Source organism: Halichoerus grypus, chromosome 14 (assembly GCF_964656455.1).
Source record: "Halichoerus grypus chromosome 14, mHalGry1.hap1.1, whole genome shotgun sequence".
Classification (NCBI taxonomy): Eukaryota; Metazoa; Chordata; class Mammalia; order Carnivora; family Phocidae; genus Halichoerus; species Halichoerus grypus.
In genome coordinates this window covers 6,234,946-6,253,357 of record NC_135725.1, presented here as the reverse complement: position 1 = coordinate 6,253,357, position 18,412 = coordinate 6,234,946, and the positions used below count along the sequence as shown (strand labels likewise).

Below are 18,412 nucleotides of genomic sequence, written 5' to 3'. Positions count from 1 at the left end.
GAATGAAGGTTCATACTGAGACTCTATCTGCAGAGCTTGGGCTCTTAAAACCCTTGGGGATACTGACCACAGTTTCCTGAGAAATTTTGTAAACATGATTTTATTTTTCCCACCCAACAATCATGTTACACGTAATAGTGACAATGGAATATAATCTAAGTACCTTTTAAATTGGCATTTTATGCGGCTAGCATCACTAGCAATCTTTCAAAAATTGTCTGTTAATTTTGTATACCTGGAAAGCTAAAAAGTAATGGTTATTCATCACTCTTGAGGAAAAAAGTATACATTCTGGACAAAGTTAGAAGAGAGTCGAAATGATTGGACTGTAAATTCAAAGCTGTGGTTCTCAACTAGGGATGATTTGGAGACATTTTTGATTGTCCAACCAAGACGGTGGGCGGATTGCTATTGGCATCTAGTGGGTAAAGTCTAGGAATGCTGGTATACATCCTGCAATGACAATGCATGAAACAGCCCCCTACCACAAAGAATTATCTGGCCCCAAGTGTGCTGAGGTTAAGAAACCCTGGATTAAGGCAACAGAATAGTTTCATTTACACGATTAAAATTATATACTATTAAACACTTTTAGAATTATCCAAGTAATTACAAATGCTGAAATGTGATGCATTTAATAAATTTACGAGGCTAATGGTCTGGCGTATTGAGTCTAATAGTATATTTTGGTGAGTTTTAGAATATGTTGCTTTTATGCTGGTGTTTAGACTCAAGTTCTTGATTAATTGGCAGAGTACTAGATATTTAAATATTTCAGGAGTCAACATATTTCTTGAGAGTGTCTACATTCCATATAGAAACTGGTTGATAGGGATGCATGGGTGGCTCAGTCAGTTGAGCTTCTGGCTCTTGGATTCCAGTCAGGTCATGATCTCAGGGTTATGGGATTGAGCCCCACATCAGGCTCTGCGCTCAGTGGGGAGTCTGCTTCTTTCCCACTCCCTCTTCCCGTCCCTCATGCTCTCTCTCTCAAATAAATAAATAAATCTTAAAAGAAAAAGAAAACAAAGAAACTGGTTGATGGCTCAGGACTCAGTCCTATTCTGTCGAGGAGGGGGTTCCTTGGTTACTAGGGGTTTTGTTCCTTGATTGCTTTGGCCTTAAAACCCTGATCTCTGCTCACTGGCATTGCAGTGAACATCCCAGGGAACAACTCATTGGGATACTTTTCTCCCAACAACATGAATACTCTTTAGTGAAAACTTTCTATATCCAAATTCTAAATAAAAGGATGTGGCCTATAAAATCTACACCATTAACATAAAATCTAAAAGTAATTTTGTTTAAAAAATTCTGAATATATACATTAGATGACAAATGTTAAAATTCAGTTCTTTCTTTCATTCTTCTTCCCTCCTCTCTTTGAATAATTCCATGCTAAAGCCATTAGGAAGGGCAGAACAAAGGAGGTGTCCAGTGATGGCTCGGAGGGATATGTTGAAAGCTAGGAAAAGTAAGTGGATGCCATCCCCATCCACACTGGGGATGGCAAGGAAGGGAAGGTGGCCTAGTGACAGATGTGTGGGCCTAACTGGTTAAGGGTGGCTTCTGCACGGTGGGGCAGGCTAGTGGGATGAGTGTGATGAGGAAAAGATGTGATGGGTGGCCCAGCATGTGTAGTCGGAGCTCAAGCAGGGTAAAGAGGGGAATCTGTGTAGGAGGGCTTCCCAGCACAGAGTATTGATACTCAAATAGACTGAGAAATACAAAAAGAAAATGAGATAATGCCTTAGAAATCCTGATGAAAAGTTATTAATAACCAGGAAATCTGTACCCAGCCAATCTATTAATCAAACATCAGAAGAGAAGTTATTTTTAGATATGTAAGGTCTCAACAGGTTTCCTCCATTTCCTCTTTCTTAGAAAGCTATAAGAGGATGAGTTCCAGCAAATGCGGTAGCACAGCAAAAGGACTAGGAAACTAAAGACCCAACACAGGAATAGGGACAAGGGAACCTCCACCATACGTGAAGGGAGAACTCAGGATGAGAGCTGAGTTCCGGATGTAGAGGGAAAACAGCCTCGGTGGGAACAGGTCAGAAGTCTCCAAATTTCTTCATGAAGGAGATACTGATAGACTAACTGATGTGAATGGATGTCTTGGGAGGAGACTTAGAAACTGACAAAGTGTTCATGGTCAAAGAAGTGATAAATATATAGAACATTAAGGACATGAAACAACAAAATTTACTAATTCCAGAAAAGCAGGAAGCCAAGCAAGAGAGGGAAAGTAATTGGCACGGTTGTGAAAAGTGTTCATTATCATTATAATGCAAACATTGAATATTGATCTAACCAAAATGATCACATAACAATATTGGAAGTATGTGGCAATGGGAAAGATGCAAGTGTGTGTAGTTGTGGTGGAGATGGTGGGGTGGGAGAGTTGAAAGCAAATTCCTCACGATTTGTATCTTACATCAAGAAATAGTATTTTAAAAAATCGGAAACATTCAGAATTGGCTACATTGGAATGTTACTTAGAGATGTAAAGTTAAACAGAGTAACACTTCGGTACTAAAATATGAGTTGCTTTCAACTACTTCCCCTTGCCCTCACCATTTCAGTTTGAGCTGATCTGACTTCCAACTTGTAGCACCTGCCTCTCTTGCCAGCAGGTTTTCTCTGGCCTCCAGAGCCCACTTTGCCTAAACACCCTAAGTGCTGGAGAAGTAACAGTCCAGAAACAGCCCTCCACCAGTGAACTCCAGAGCAGGTTATAAATACCCCAGCTCTTTCATTCTTTGGGTTGGATAACTCTGGGGTAAGGGGGATTCTAAACCATTTCTCAGAGTTCCCCAGCAGGATTAAGTTGCTCACAGAGGTAACTTCCTGGGTAAGATTTCATTTACTAGCTTTCTTCTCTGTCCTATCTTACTTCACCAATTCCCCATCAGCGTTTCTGGGATTCCCTGCCACGTAAATGACTTGCTCAAGTCACTATTGCAAAATTTGCTTCAGGGAGATCTTACACTGAGACAGCTAAAAAAGATAAAAGTGAATATCTCTGAGGAAAAAGAAATGGGAGGGAGGATGGACTGTTTTTAACCATGACCCATGAACCTATTTGAATTTTTTCTTTTCCTAAAACACTCCTGGTAGGAAATTGATGTCTCTGCTTGAATTGCTGAAGAGAACTTATTAAAGTAGAACAGAACTCCCTTTGCCTGCCTACTTAGACTTTCAGGCTGTTTCAAAGATGTCAGGCTTGTCCTAAGCTTCCAGTTCAAACAAGGAAATTGTCTGGAAGGTCAGTCCAGTACTCGGTCCAGTCCATGGTTATTGAATTCAGAGAAGGAGCCGTCCTTGCCACAAACTGTTTTCAAACCCCAGGTGTCTTGTTATTGTTTCTAGTTCTTGAAAGAGCGTTAGTTGGAATCCTTTCAAAATGTTTAATTCCTTGAAGATGAAAAGAAAGCATTCCTGAGGGCAACTTTTCTCTGGAGTCATTTAAGAAGATGTGAAATGGTCAAGTATTTCAATCCATCTTGGGTTCCTAACATTCTCTCTCTCTCTCTTTTTCTCAAATCCCCTTGGTGGGTAGAAATGGTGCTACCTTCTACTCAAGTCAGATCCTCAGCAGCAGTAAATTAATGGTGAGGGGATGGTAGGAAGAGAAAGAAAAACAGTCACCTATTCCTCAAAGCCCAATCATATTCTCCTGACATCCTGACAGCTTTTCACAGACTTCCTTTATCACATTTCAATGTCAACTTTCACATGTATTCAACAGCTGTTTCCTTATAGTTTTTTAAAACCTTCACAAGCCAGAATCCCAGATTGCCAGTCCTCCCTAGGACATGACTTCATGTGGACACATCCTGAACTTTGTTCCTCTAACACCAAATGAAATGCCAAAACCAGCTCAGGGTCATTGTCTGCCTATCCCTTATGTCCAGGCAGAGCAGAAAACATCCACAGAGTGCTGCTGGCCAAGGATGAAGTCGTCCAAGAAAAAATAAATAAACTGAGGTTAGCAATCCATCATTTGACCCCATGACACTTGTGGACTGAGAAATTGTGAACCAGGATTGTCATCTAAACCTGAGACTTAGCAATATCATTGAGTCTTTATCACTGGGATATAGGTTTCCAGTTACTTTTATTGTTGGTCATGATGAATTTGTTCTACCCAGACACACTTCTTACTGTCATCCAAGTTGCCAAAGGAATAAGTTAGCACAGCAAAATAAACTGGCCTGCAAGAGAATCCCACAGGTGACTTTGGTCCCTGGGGGCTCAGCTCCCCCAACCAGTGGCTCCCTTGGCAACCATTTTTGGGCTATTTATTATAAGAGGCATTTCAGTCAGCTCCATCCCTTCATGAAGGCTACCCTTCTTTGGCCCTCTTCTTATTTTCCTTATTTTCTAGGCCTTTCTCACTCCCCCTCCTCTGCCCCTAGCCAGTCTGGGCTTCCTGGTACACCTGCAGCCCAAACATTGCTCCAGTCTTCATAAACTCCAAGAGTGACCCAAAGTTACCAGTAGAAAAATCAGCAGAGATGCTAAGTAGTCATCCCTGAGTGCTAGAAACTACTTTCTGCAAATTGGACAGTTGGTAGGATGCAGGATATTCCTGAAATCTTCTGTAGGCATTCACAAGGCCAAACCTAAGGAGCATTTCCAACTCTCTTGCAGAACAGACACACTCCAAGGCCAAGAGATAGTGTAACCCCTGAGTAACAGGCTTTATTTAATAATATTTCCCTAGCAAGAGTTTGTTCCTTTTTCAGAATAGTTGAGCAGAAAAACTATCTAGGTTCTGGCTAGTGTCTCTAGAATATCGCATTTGAACCTGCATGTATTAATATTGTTGAAGTCTATAAAATATAATATGAATTTCAGATTGCTCATATTCAGATTACATTGGTTATAGATTATTTTTTGGAATTTGAGTCTACTCCCTCCTCATCCTCTTCTAACCCCTGCCCTTGTAATCCCCTCTTCTAAGATTCTGAGGCTGAGTATATATGATAGTTTAAACATACATTTTTGATTTTGACTTTCATTGTTACTGTCCTTTCAGAGTCATGCAGCATGCTGCATTGGAAAGAGTCCTGCCAGGGATTCAAAACACCAACATTTTAGTACAAACTACCATTACCAGATGTGGAATTTTAGGTAAATCACTAAAGGCCTCCATTTTCTTGAGAAAATATAAAATAGGGGCTTATACTAGACCATTTTAAGGGTCTTCTCTTTTTAACATCTTGACAATAATTCCAGTATTTGTCATTAAAACTGTTTTGAGTAGATTTGGGGCACTTCTATAATCTTTACAAAGTGTAGCTAGACCATAAAGGACCCTTCAGCGTTACCCCCAAACACAAACTGAGTTGGGTGGAACACCATATAAACTTTATTTGTAATTTTAGTGCCTGTAATTTTAGTCCCCAGTTCTCTCATTTAAATATGATTTTAAAACATTCAAAATGGTTAAGTACTATGCTCTTATAAACTATATTTTTACCATTATATTTTATTATTATAAAGTGATTTCCAAGAAGGGTCATTCTGCTGCAGAGAACTTCTGGGCCCATATTTATTTCCTTTATACCACGACTTAACCTCCACATGAAGCAGAGGGAGTCCCTGCATTGTTTTGGTTGGGTCAGCAGTGTGTTGGGGGAAGATGGACAGTCACATGGAGTAGGGATGAGATCCCCCCACTTCAACTTTCTTCCTAATCACTGAAAAGACATCAGGTGAGGCTACCATTATTCTAATCTCTAAATCCTTGCTTATAATCAGACCTTAGTTTCTTATTTTTCTCCTAATTTACTTTCTTATAATAATTTCCTCATTCTTCTTGTAATATCACAAAAATCTGTGATTATAAGCTAGCTGAACAAAGACCACATCATATTCAGTATTTAGAAATATCAGATGCCTGGTTGGTAATCAGAACTTAATAATAGTAATAATAGTAATTAATGCAAATACTAACATAATGGCAAAGAAAGAGCTCAACAGTGTCAGAGCAAAAATATTTGTCCATTCAATTATAAATATTATATTCAATAATATAATAATAATAGTATTGTTATATTTAATAATAAATAAGGGGAAAAGCCTTGGATAATAATCAATAATACCAAAGACAACTGGGATATATTTTAATATAGCTGAATTGCAAAGCCATTATTTAATAGCTTTGCTTTGACTTCTGCCTCACAATCGGGAGCAAACTGTGAATGTGTATTTGGCAGAGGCCCTACTGAGTAACCATTATTAATGGGCTCAGGGTCCGTGTCAGGGTGAGAAGCAAATGCCGATGAGTGGCCTGCTGGCCAGAGGTCGCTCAGAGCCTGCTCTGTCGCGCACCAACACAGATCCTGTGTAAGGTCTTTAGCCAGGCAACCCTTGCAGGGCACTCAAACCCATTCCTGGTGGTCTCTGGCTGGACCAAGTTAGGAATGTTTAGACAGCATGACTAAATTTAAGGGGAAAGAAATACAATTCCAGCTTCTGGCATGGTCCACAAACCAGTGCTGGATCTTAAGCATCCCTTAGACCACCGGTGTGCTTCCCAATCACTTCTTTCCTATATCCTCCAGAAAAATCCATGCTAATGACTCAATGAAGTGAAATTACCTTCTTCTCCTTCCACAACCTCAAATGACTTTCCCAATTTTGCTATTCTTGCAGGTTCTGGGATCTTCCTCCTGTAATAGACTAATTCCAGTCAAACCCCAATGCAGATTCTTACACACAGGCACATGCAACACACCTGGTTACCCTCAGGATAGAGTGCAAATTCCTTAAGCCCAGAGCTAGTCAGGAGATAAGCTGTGCCTCCAGGCTCATTTCTTAACTCCCTTACCGGAGGAAACCTTTGTCCCAGGCAGATGGAACCAGCAGCAAATCCTTGGACTTGACAGCCTTGTCTTACCTTTAATCACTTTAATCAAGCTTCTTCTGCCCAGCCTGCCTCCTTATCTCCATGGAGTACTTCAGTGCATCTTTAAGACCTCAACCAAAGTTCTCTCCAACTATGATTGTATCAAAACCATATGTTGATATGTGGTCAGCTGCTTGAGGGTAATGGCTATTGTATTCATGCTTGTTTTCTCCCTTCAGGTTTCATCTCCTATTATTCCGCTTGCCCTTTCTATTCTTTCTCCATGCCAAGTCTCTGAGTCTCTGGCTCTTCCCTTTGTGGAGAGATCCCTTCCCTGTCCCCATACCTGCTCTTCACAGGACTGGCTAATTCATCATTCAGCTCTCAGCTCAAAGGTTACTCTTCAGAGAGGCAGTCCCTACTGTCCCAGATTTATAGTTCCCCCCCCCCCCACATCCTCCCAATCATTCTCTTATCATCCTGTTTCATTTCTGCTGAAGCATTCATAACCATCAGAAATGGTCTTCTTTATCTCCATGTTTATTTGTTCCTTTCCTCAGTTCTCCCACCCCTTACTGCCTAGGATGCAATAACCTTGTCTTCTCGTTCACTCATGTAGCCCTAGTGTCTACAACAGTGCTTGATACAGAGTAGGTATCAGGAAATGTCTTTGGAATTATTGTATCATATTTAGGGGTTACAACTGTGGGAAGGGGTATAAATACAGTTACAAGTATAGGTTTCCTGGTGAGTGAAAATAAAAAGGTAGGCATCCTAATCAACGTCCCCCCATTCCCACCTCTTCAGCAACTCTGTCCTGAGTCATCATTTGAATGTTTTTACCTTTCGTCTTTCACAGCTGTATTTGCATGTCCAGAATGTGTTAAAGACCTAAGCTTTTCAAAGCCTTTTAGAGCATATTCACTGGAACCAAACCATTTAGGTTCAAGTCTCAGTTCTGTCCATGTATGACCTTGGGCAAGTGATTTAAGCTCTCTGTGCCTTAGTTTACACATCCATAAAATGATGCCTGCCTCAAGGGACTGTTGGGATGATTACAATAATATATGCAAGACACTCAGAACAGTAGCCATAGTAAGTACAATATACATGTTAGTCATTAATATTAGTTGTTTTCTATCATGTGGAGACAGGACACAATTGACAAGTCCAAATAAAAGAAGTATCTGTGGGAGATAAATGTGATGGGGAAAGTGTGTGTGACAGAGAAATGAGAGCAGCAGGACATTTGCTTCCAGGAATTCAAAACAATATAATTTATTAATTATACATTTAGATATTTGTAATACACACATATATAGGAAATATGAAAGTTATTTAGCATGCCTCCATGATTTTGTGTTGATGTTATAAATTTTATTTTAAAATAGTTTAACAAAACCCACCTTGCATTTTAATATTTTAAAATAAAATCCATGATATCAAAATCTCAATCATCTAAAAATTTGTAAAAACCATGATTCAAATCAATAATTGTGTTTTGAGATTTGGTGGGTAAACATGATTTCATTTGTCTATGAAGAATTTACTCTGTTTCCTTCTGGCTTTTTCAAGGTTTTCAAAAGTGATCACGCCTCTTGGCAGCTGCAACTTACTCTTTTCTGTTTCCAGTATGTTCTCAGCTTCACCTTAAATAAAGTACAGAAATATGCAAGGTGACAAAAAAGTCATTAGTGTTTTGTGAAAAAGCCAAATTGCTATATTCCAGTGACAAGCTGTAACACTGTGGAGGCATGCCTCTAAATCTCACACTTAAATATTTCACCCGTTGTCCTCAGGAGAAGCCATCTCCCAAAGGAAGGCCATTCTTTCCTTTGGGAGGAAAAAGGAATTCTGAAGACTGAGAGAGAGAGATCAGTCAGGGGCACCTGGATGGCTCAGTTGGTTAAGCCTCTGCCTTCGACTCAGGTCATCCTGGGATCAAGCCCCACATCGGGCTCCCTGCTCAGCAGGTCTGCTTCTCCCTCTCCCTCTGCCACTCTTCCCTGCTTGTGTTCTCTCTCTCTCTCTTAAATAAGTAAATATATAAATAAATCTTTGAGAGATCAATCAGATGCCATAGGTTTTACTTGACAGAAGACAGCATTTTAAGATGTACAAGAGAAAGAATACCAAGTAATATTTTTTTCCTTGAAGGAAAGTCAGGATGGTAAGCATTAGTTGTGTTTGGAGGGGTTTGGGACGGAGAAACCAAATATAGTCTTTGCTATATTGCCCCTTAATATGTGACATGAGAGAAAATAAAGCTTAATAAATTTCTGCTTTTTCAGGAAAGCTATCTTTTACCTGAAACCACTTGTAAATACCCAAAATAATATTAAATGTTCTTTAGTCTGTATACATACATGCACACAAGTATAAGCATTTTTTAAAAAGATTTTATTGATTCATTTGACGGAGAGACAGTGAGAGAGGGAACACAAGCAGGGGGAGTGGGAGAGGGAGAAGCAGGCTCCCTGTCGAGCAGGGAGCCCGATGCGGGGCTCAATCCCAGGACCCTGGAATCATGACCTGAGCTGAAGGCAGACACTTAACGACTAAGCCACCCAGGCGCCCCAAGTATAAGCATTTTTATAAACAATTCCTCTTTCAAGTAACAGCTAGTAATTTCTTAGGCCCAGTTGAAGACTAATTAGCAAAATTAAAAAAAAAATTATACTATACATTGTTGACATTCTATAAACCTTCTTTGGGAATGAAAGCAAATGTTTCTTTTTAAGTACTTCTCTTTTAGCACACAATTAAGTTATACTCCAGACAGAATAGGGCGGGCTACAATTTTGAAATTATAACATTTCAACCATCTGCAATCATATTTTTTTTTGCCTCAGTCTTAAATAGTAAATAAAAATCATTATAAATTGTATGTAATTAGACATGGGGCACCTGGGGGGCTCAGTCGTTAAGCGTCTGCCTTCGGCTCAGGTCATGATCCCAGGGTCCTGGGATGGAGCCCCGCATCGGGCTCCCGGCTCAGCAGGGAGTCTGCTTCTCTCTCTCCCTCCACCCCTTCCCCAGCTCATGCTCTCTTGCGCTCTTCTCTCAAATAAATAAATAAAATCTTTTAAAAAATACATGTGATTATGCAGGCCTCTAACGACTGACTAAACGTTTCCATGTGATGTCCCTGACATTTGGCAAATTCTCACGTGTTTGCAGAAGGGCTAATGACAAAGGCCGTCAAACAAGGACTGGGTATATCTTGGGTTTATCACCAGTTAACAGGGCTAAATGTTAAAACCTAAACTTTCAAATACCGCAAGTTTCCTGGTAGACTGTAAAGTTGTATTTTTTTTTAAACAGGAAATTCCCACCTGTCTTAAAAGTTTAAAATTGTATGTTCTGTGGACTCTGATGGACCTGTAATAAAATTACTTCCCAAATATACAATCATGATGTTCCTAGAAAATAAACTTGTTCTTTATTAGTAATATGTTCAAGTGAATGCTTATTAATTTTAATTTTTATGAGGCACTGAGAATTCTAATGTCCATATAAACAATGAAACAGAGTTGAACTCAGACTAATGAATTCTTAAGCAGATGAGTAACATGAAACTGAATGGGTTATTGAAATGGGCTTTAACATTGGCAAATCAGTTGTGTAGTTAGTTTCCAGCTTAAAATGGGATTGTACTCCAAAATTTAGTTTGTATATCAGTGTTTTAGAACTCGAAATACATTTTCCCATAGTGATAATGCAATAAATCACTTGCTAGGCCGCCAACAAAAAACTGTTCAGTCCACAATATAGCTGAACTATGATACGGATAGTGCTTGACCCCAAGGGACCTTTTAGCAGAGTTTCTGTGTGGAAAATGTATTTCCATCTTCAATGGGAATTTTTAAGAACATATAATCCTTGTATCTCCCTAGGCCTGGGAAAGAGATGTTCTACTCCCTACTCCCAACACCTGCAGCCGAGTCGGCACTTCCTCCTGTCCTGTACCAAATCAGTGCCCACAGAGCTTTAGCGATAGTGATGTGCCCATAGATATAGCCCAGGAGAGGAAAGGATGGCAAAAATGAAGGCTTGGGAAAGCACAGTTTCCAATATGCTTTGGGTTGAAGCCTCGAGAAGAAGGGACACAGGCCCCATGAGAGAGTCTTCCTGGTACAGGAATGAATTCTGTGGCAGCGGTGCTATTTTCTAGGGCAATCAAAGCCAGAGTTTATGAGAGCAGCACAGTGTGGTGATTATTTAACAACCAGCTCTCCAGAAAAACAAATGTACATGAGTTATAAACTTATGAACATAAGTTTATTATAAATTTTACTTATATAAAATAGATGTAGCATATAATTTATAAAAAATAATGAAATGTTCAATATACTTTATTATAAATTTCACATAGCAAATGGATTCTCACGGAATGTTTTTACTGACTTTTGTTGGACTCTCATATTCATAGCTAAGCTATAGTTGCAATTGATGAGGGACTATAATTCCAACATGAATGATGGTTGGTATTTTCATTTACCCTAACAAATAGGACAAAAGTGGAAACAATGACATATGTTGGAAATTTTTTTTGTTGGAAATGATGTAAACAACTTGGCTGAGTCTGATAACAGTTTTTAAATGTTAGGAGAATATTTCCTCAATTGTTTGTGCTATTCACAATGTAATGGCTACCGACACAACAAAAATTTAAGCATAATCTGCAGTATTTAACATTTGCTTCATCACTTCCTTAAATCTAGACTATGGGTTGGCAAGTTTTCTTAAAAGGGGCAGACAGTAAATATTTTAGGTTTGTGGGGCCTTATGTCTCTGTTGCACTAACTCAGCTCTGTCATGGTAATGGGAACACATCCACAGACAATTCAGAAATGAATGGGCATGTCTCTGTTTTAATAAAACTTTACTTTCAAAAACATGTGGCCACCCTGCAGGCCATAATTTGCCAAACCCTGGCTTAGACGGTCAACAAAATAATAATTCAAGCCTTTTTGTGGTGTTTGCAGATTCCTTGGTATAAATATTTCCACCACGACGAACTTCATGCCACTGAAGTTGGAGTTGTATCTGTTATCTTATTGTGTGTGTATATTGTATCTGTACTCTATCATTACAGATACAATAGATCTACATAAGACAGATATACATAACTTCAGAGTACAGATAATAGTAAAATAATGAAAAACTGATAAGTTCTGAGTATTATCGCCATTGTTTTTAATATAATTTAATATTATTTTTGTAATTTATTTAATTGTAAGTTTATCTAATTTAATGTTTAATAATGACTGTATTTAACAACCAGCTTACAAATTCCTGAAAATTTGATAGTCAGTCCTTGTGAGCTGGAATGAGCTGACTCCAGCATACTGCTGTGAGAGGGAGCAGAAATGTTGGTCATTGGAAGCTCAGGGAGAGGCGTCTTGTCAGAATGTTCATAAATCAAGGGTCATAAGAAGAGGATCCTTGAATCAGAAAATGAATCAGGAATACATTCTAGTTTATCATAGACTGACCTTTCATTCTTTGTAGAAGGGTTCCATATCCTAAGTCATACTGGTATGTGAAGATGAAGCTTAATGGAATAATAGGGAAGAGGAAGGCTGGCTTCTTCCTTCTTATTGCTCTGGTTCAAGAACAAAAAAGAAAAAAATATTAAGAATGACCTGTAAATACGTATCTCTATACTCAATGAAAAAAAAATTACCTGCTTTTTCAAAGAATGTTCTCCATTTTAGAAGTTACTTAGTTCATTTGAGTCTCCTATGGAAATAGGATTTTCTTACCCACAACGCCTCACCAGATTCTGCAATTCTCAAGGGCAGAATCTGTGATTTGCCCATCTTTGTTTGATGTTGAGGCTCAGATTACTCATTTAAAAAATGGTTAAGTATTGATATCTGCCCCTTAGGGATTATGGAGATAAATTCACAGAGGCCTTCTTCTGTCTTGGTGTCAAGTCAGTCCTCTCTCTAACTTACATAATGGAGACAAGGATGGAAGAAATCTGAGGAACTAGAGGTAGAATTAACTATTTCTACCCTGGTTCTACAGTCACTTCCAAGTGCTAAGCTATAAGGGGTTATATATACACTATTTGGACCAAAGTCCTATCTTGGCCAACTTGATAGTAATATGATAATGTCAAAAACAAAAAGAAGCAAATTATTTAAGAAAAATTTAAAGTAAATAGCAAACATACCCAGCTGTTAAAGAGATGGCTGCAATGCCAAAAAAAGTTCCAAAATATTTGAGGAATTCCCGAGACCAAGCAATCTGCAAGGCCATCTGTCTTTCTCTCATTTCATTCTGCATCATTAGCTGCCTTTCCAGCTGAGGATGAAACAAATGACAAAGTCTGGTTATTCATCTTTTGATTCTGAGCACAGAGTTAATAATCTGCTTTTCCAGGGGATTTTCATTCTTCGGTTGCTTTGATTTGTCTTTTTTTTTTTTTTTTTTTAATCTCAGTAGACTTCGACTGAAGCTCTTCTGGATAGCTATCCCCACCTGTCGCCCTGGCAATGAAATCTTCCTGGAATATATACAGAATAGATGTGATATTCTTCTTCTGTGTCCTGAGGTCTCGAATGCGTGTGGTCTGGGGCTTTTATTCAACCCTAAAATACATGTTCAGCATATTCTGTCACATGTGAGGAAAGATCTATGTGCCTTTAAATGCAGGTACCTCTTATTGATCTTTATTACAACTTGCACTGAAATTATTTTGCCTTCCAAATTTATCCAACTGCAAATTGACATTCATGTGGAGTAGCAGGTCCATATCATATTATGATATGATGGTAGAGGGTATTCTTCTGACACATCAATGGAGATTTTTCTTTGCCACTATTCTCTTGGTGCCTCAGGTCCTTTGTCACTTTAGTCAGTGTCTTTCACTGCAGTGGAGCAGAAAGCAGGTATAGCCCAGAACACAGAAGGAGACTGGATTTCTGGATGGATTTTTAGAAAACACACAAGAGAAGCAACAGTGTAGAAGCCTATTATTTTGAGAAAGATGCTTGAGAGAGAAAAGTTTTTTAAATTCTAAAACCTTGGCACTGTGTATCATTAGCAGAACCTAGAGGAGAGCAAGCATAGAATTCATGCTGTAGACCATAGGGTGGGGAGGAATGAGTAATAATGTGACTCAGTTTTCTCTTCTTGCCATCTTTAAACTGTGAGAAGAAACTGGAAGAGGAAAAAGGAGACTTTAAGATGGGGCTTGGTTCCTTGGCCTTTCTTAGGGGTTGAAACTCTGGAGAGTGGTGATGGATTTGGGATTTGGGAATCCCTGGACAGAGAGCACTTGTAGACCTATATTCTGTCAAGAATTCTGGGAAGGGGCAACTAAAGTAGAGCAGAAATGGTTTCAGGGCAGATCTAAGCTTAGAGCAGACCTGAGAGAGGCCAAGGGGTGTGGAGAATGTTTGCAAGGTTCCCATATCAACCCGAAGAGGGGCACAGTTGGTAGCTGAGAATTGAAAGCAGGTGGCTTACCAGGTAGTCACCAAAACCTAGAGACCAGGGACCCTTGACAGACACTTAGGTAGAGGCCATAAAACAAGTGCTGGGCAGGGAAAGTGGCTGGATGTCAGAGGATTAGCAGTACCCTAGAGTGCAGAGGTGACGGCCAAACCAACCTGAAACATGGTGGAACACCCAGAACAGATCACCCAGCACTGCAGGTTGATCAAACAGGAAATAACTACAGAAGCCTCCTCCAACCAGATGTGCCTTCCCCGTGACCACGCCACTCGAGCTCACTTGGACTCAAACCGAGATGGGGCAGGGAAAAAAATGGACAGAGAAGGGGAGAGGGCCAAGCTGAATTTTAAGAAGTGAGTTTTAAGGTGAAGTAAGTTTTAAGGTGAAGTAACTGAGTCCCTTTGACTTGTCAAAATTAAATTTGCCCTCAGCAGTAGAAATTGAAGTTCATTTTGGGTTCAGTTAGAGAGTAAATAGTGTTTTTGCATACATGATTATTTAGCATGTGAAATTCATCCTTGCTATATTACTTATTTAAAGAACTTACATGATAGTTCATAGTATCCCTCCAAAGTGATGTAGAATGCATGAATTAATCATTTGTGTTGTTATCAAAAGGCAGCTGAATCCAGTCACGACACAGATGAATGCAAGATCAGCGGTTCTGAATCTTAACTGCACATTATGAGCATCTAGGGAGCTTTTCAAAATCTCAATGTCCAGGCCCACATGTCAGACCAATAAAATCAGGAGGGACCAATGAAACCAGGATCTGGAGTTAGGACCAGTCATTAGTATTTTTTAAAGGTTGCCACGTAATTCCAGTGTACAGCTAGGATTGAGAACCACTGCCTGAAAAAACTCACAGCCTAGGTTTTTCCCACCAAAGATCAAGCTGAAATATCAGTCTGAAAACTGATCCTCTTGGAACTCTCAAAAGATGGGGGACAGAGGGCTTTTTTAAGGTGGTGGAACCCATCTGTATGGTACTGTCATGCTGGATACGTGATACCTGCATTTGTCAAAGCCCTTTAAACTTCACAGCACACAGTGAACCTCATTGTATACAGTAATGGGGCATCCAAGATGGGATTCTGGCACAGAAAAAGGACATCAAGGAAAAACTAATGAAATTTGAATATGGAATTTATTTAAAAGTGAAATACCAATGTTAATTTCTTAGTTGTGACAACTGTGCCATAGTAATGTGAGATATTAACTGTAGAGTATACAAAGGGTAGGGTATTCAAAACTCTGTCCTCTTTTTCTATAAATCTAAAAGTGTTCTAAAATTTATTTTTAAAAATGGTTATGAACAAATCTTATATTCTGGGTCTCTTCTACTGATAAGAATAGAGGCACGTATCTCCATATATCATAGATAAATTGTGAAAATCAGCAGGATTGTGTAACTGCAACAAACTCTGAGTTAGAGTAAAAAAAAAAAAATCTATGCATACCTTTTCCATGGGCAAAAATTTCCTGATGAAAGACGTCATTGAGCTATAATTTTAATTATCAATTAAAGCTCTATTAACTACCTGTACTTCATAAAATTATGCTTAAAATCATAGGTCTAGATCTAAATATATTTAAAAACTCAAATTAATAAGGGGCACCTGGGTGGCTCAGTTGGTTAAGTGTCTGCCTTCAGCTCAGGTTATGATCCCAGGGTTCTGGAATGGAGCCCCGAGTTGCATCCTGCTCCCTGTTCAGCAGGGAGTCTGCTTTCTCCTTTCCCTCTGCCTGTCCTCCTGCTCGTGCTCTCTCTCTCTCTCAATCTCAAATAAATAAATAAAATCTTAAAAGAACCAAATTAGTTAATAATTTATTACCAAACTTCTTCAGTAGCCATAAAGGGATAATTATGTTGATGCAGTTGTTAATTTATTAATAATAGGCATCATGTAACTAAGTGTACATTCATTTTCACCGTTCTTCCCCCAATATTGACACTAATGAGAAATAAGAGCAAAAGAGAACATGTACAGTAAGTTTCCTTAGCAGTCTTTAACCCAAATCATAAATGTAAAATTCTTTATTTTATTTTATTTTAATTAATTATTTTTAAAGTAATTTTAAAAGACTTGTTTACAAGAATGTTTAATTATAACTCTGTGGTCATATGCCCAGGAATAATAACTAAATCTATGTTCATTTATTTTCCTCCTTTGTTTATGTATTTATTTATTTATTAGAAAATCAATTAAAATATAGTGTATTATTAGTTTCAGGGGTAGAATTTAGTGATTCATCAGTTGCATACAACACCCAGTGCTCATTACATTAAGTGCCCTCCTTAATGCCCATCGCCCAGTTACCCCATCCCCCCACCCACCTCCCATCCAGCAACCCTCAGTTTGTTTCTGAATTAAGAGTCTCTTATGGTTTGCCTCCTTCTCTGATTTCGTCTTGTTTTATTTTTCCTTCCTTTCCCCTATGTTAATCTGTTTTGTTTTTCAAATTCCACATATGAGTGAGATCATATGATAATTGTCTTTCTCTAATTGACTTACTTCACTTAGCATAACACCCTTTAGTTCTATCCATGAGGTTGCAAATGTAAGATTTCATTCTTTTTGATGGCTGGTAATATTTCATTATATGTATATACCACATCTTCTTTATCCATTCATTTGTCGATGGACATTTGGGCTCTTTCCATATTTGGGCTATCGTGGACATTGCTGCTATAAACATTGGGGTGCATGTGCCCCTTTGAATCACTATGTTTGTATCCTTTGGATAAATATCCGGTAGTGCAATTGCTGGGTCGTAGGGGAGCTCTATTTTTAACTTATTGAGGAACCTCCATACTGTTTTCCAGAGTGGCTGCACCAGCTTGCCTTCCCACCAACAGAGTAAGAGGGTTCCCCTTTCTCTGCATCCTTGCAAATATCTGTCGTTTCCTGACTTGTTAATTTTAGCCATTCTGACTGGTGTGAGGTGGTATCTCATTGAGGTTTTGATTTGGATTTCCATGATGTGATGTGATGTTGAGTACTTTTTCATGTGTCTGTTGTCCATTTGTATGTCTTCTTTAGAAAAATGTCTGTTCATGTCTTCTGCCCATTTCTATTTTAAAAGAATTTTAGGTCTTTTCATAATATTAATTTTTTTGTCTCTGTTATTTTTTGGTATTGCTTTACAGAACAATTTGAAATTAGAATGTTTCAGATTATGACTTCAGACTAGTGACCTTACACGTTTATCTGATACTACCTTAACAATTATAGAACCATAGTTAATTTTAAACAGAACATAATAAAAGGGAGCTAGCTTATTAGAAATAACTGTATATAGTAGGAGAAACCACATTCTGACCATCTTCATAAAACTGTTATATCTGCTCTTTCTTGTGTATTTTAATTCTTCAGTTTCTTTGTTTAAAAAATATTAAGAACAGCCACAAAATTACTGATCTCAGTAAATTGTCGATCTCTTGAGTTTCAGAAGGGACAGTTACATAAAGGTCCACAGACCACTTAATGCAAGTTTTCCTTGCATTTTGTATTAACAATAATACAATGATTAAATTTTACTTGGACACATAAAACATTTTCAGAGCACAGAGAAGGCAATGACAGTGTCCTATAAATTATCTTCATTGCATTTTTTTATATTGAAGCCTTTTCTATTTTGAGAAATAATTAGGCCATTCTCAAAAAAATTCAATTATTTCTGTGTTTTTAGTTTCCAGTGGTCTCTTAACTTATGCATAATGTATTCCCAAGTAACAGAAAAGTTCTGTTTTTATTTGCTTCATTGGGCAATGCCAAAAAGTATTCTATGTGTCCTGCCACAAAAGAGGTTTATTTTTACCAGAAATGAAAATATTTTGTATTTGTCTTTGCCTTTGTTAAATTAACAGAAACATTTTTTTTTTTAAGATTTTATTTATTTATTTATTTATTTATTTGAGAGAGAATGAGAGACAGAGAGCACAAGAGGGAAGAGGGCAGAGGGAGAAGCAGACCCCCCGCTGAGCAGGGAGCCCGATGTGGGACTCGATCCTGGGACTCCAGGATCATGACCTGAGCCGAAGGCAGTCGCTTAACCAACTGAGCCACCCAGGCGCCC

General features: G+C 38.5%; 1 protein-coding gene across 10 annotated transcripts in view; it reads right to left on the bottom strand.

Annotated features, from left to right (window-relative positions):
• PLGRKT (plasminogen receptor with a C-terminal lysine) overlaps nucleotides 1-18,412 on the bottom strand; it is a 76,966-nt gene that overhangs the window by 8,034 nt on the left and 50,520 nt on the right. For 8 of the 10 annotated variants that reach the window (XM_036101259.2, XM_036101260.2, XM_078061222.1 and 5 more), the window contains exons 4-6: nucleotides 13,047-13,177; nucleotides 12,361-12,470; nucleotides 8,128-8,511 (exon numbers count right to left, since the gene is read on the bottom strand). In XM_036101259.2, coding sequence (XP_035957152.1) covers nucleotides 8,390-8,511; nucleotides 12,361-12,470; nucleotides 13,047-13,177 — 363 coding nt within the window. In that variant the 3' untranslated portion in view covers nucleotides 8,128-8,389. Of the gene's footprint in view, nucleotides 1-8,121; nucleotides 8,512-12,360; nucleotides 12,471-13,046; nucleotides 13,178-18,412 lie in introns of those variants that run through there. The other 2 variants (XM_036101264.2, XM_078061224.1) reach the window with 2 other exon arrangements.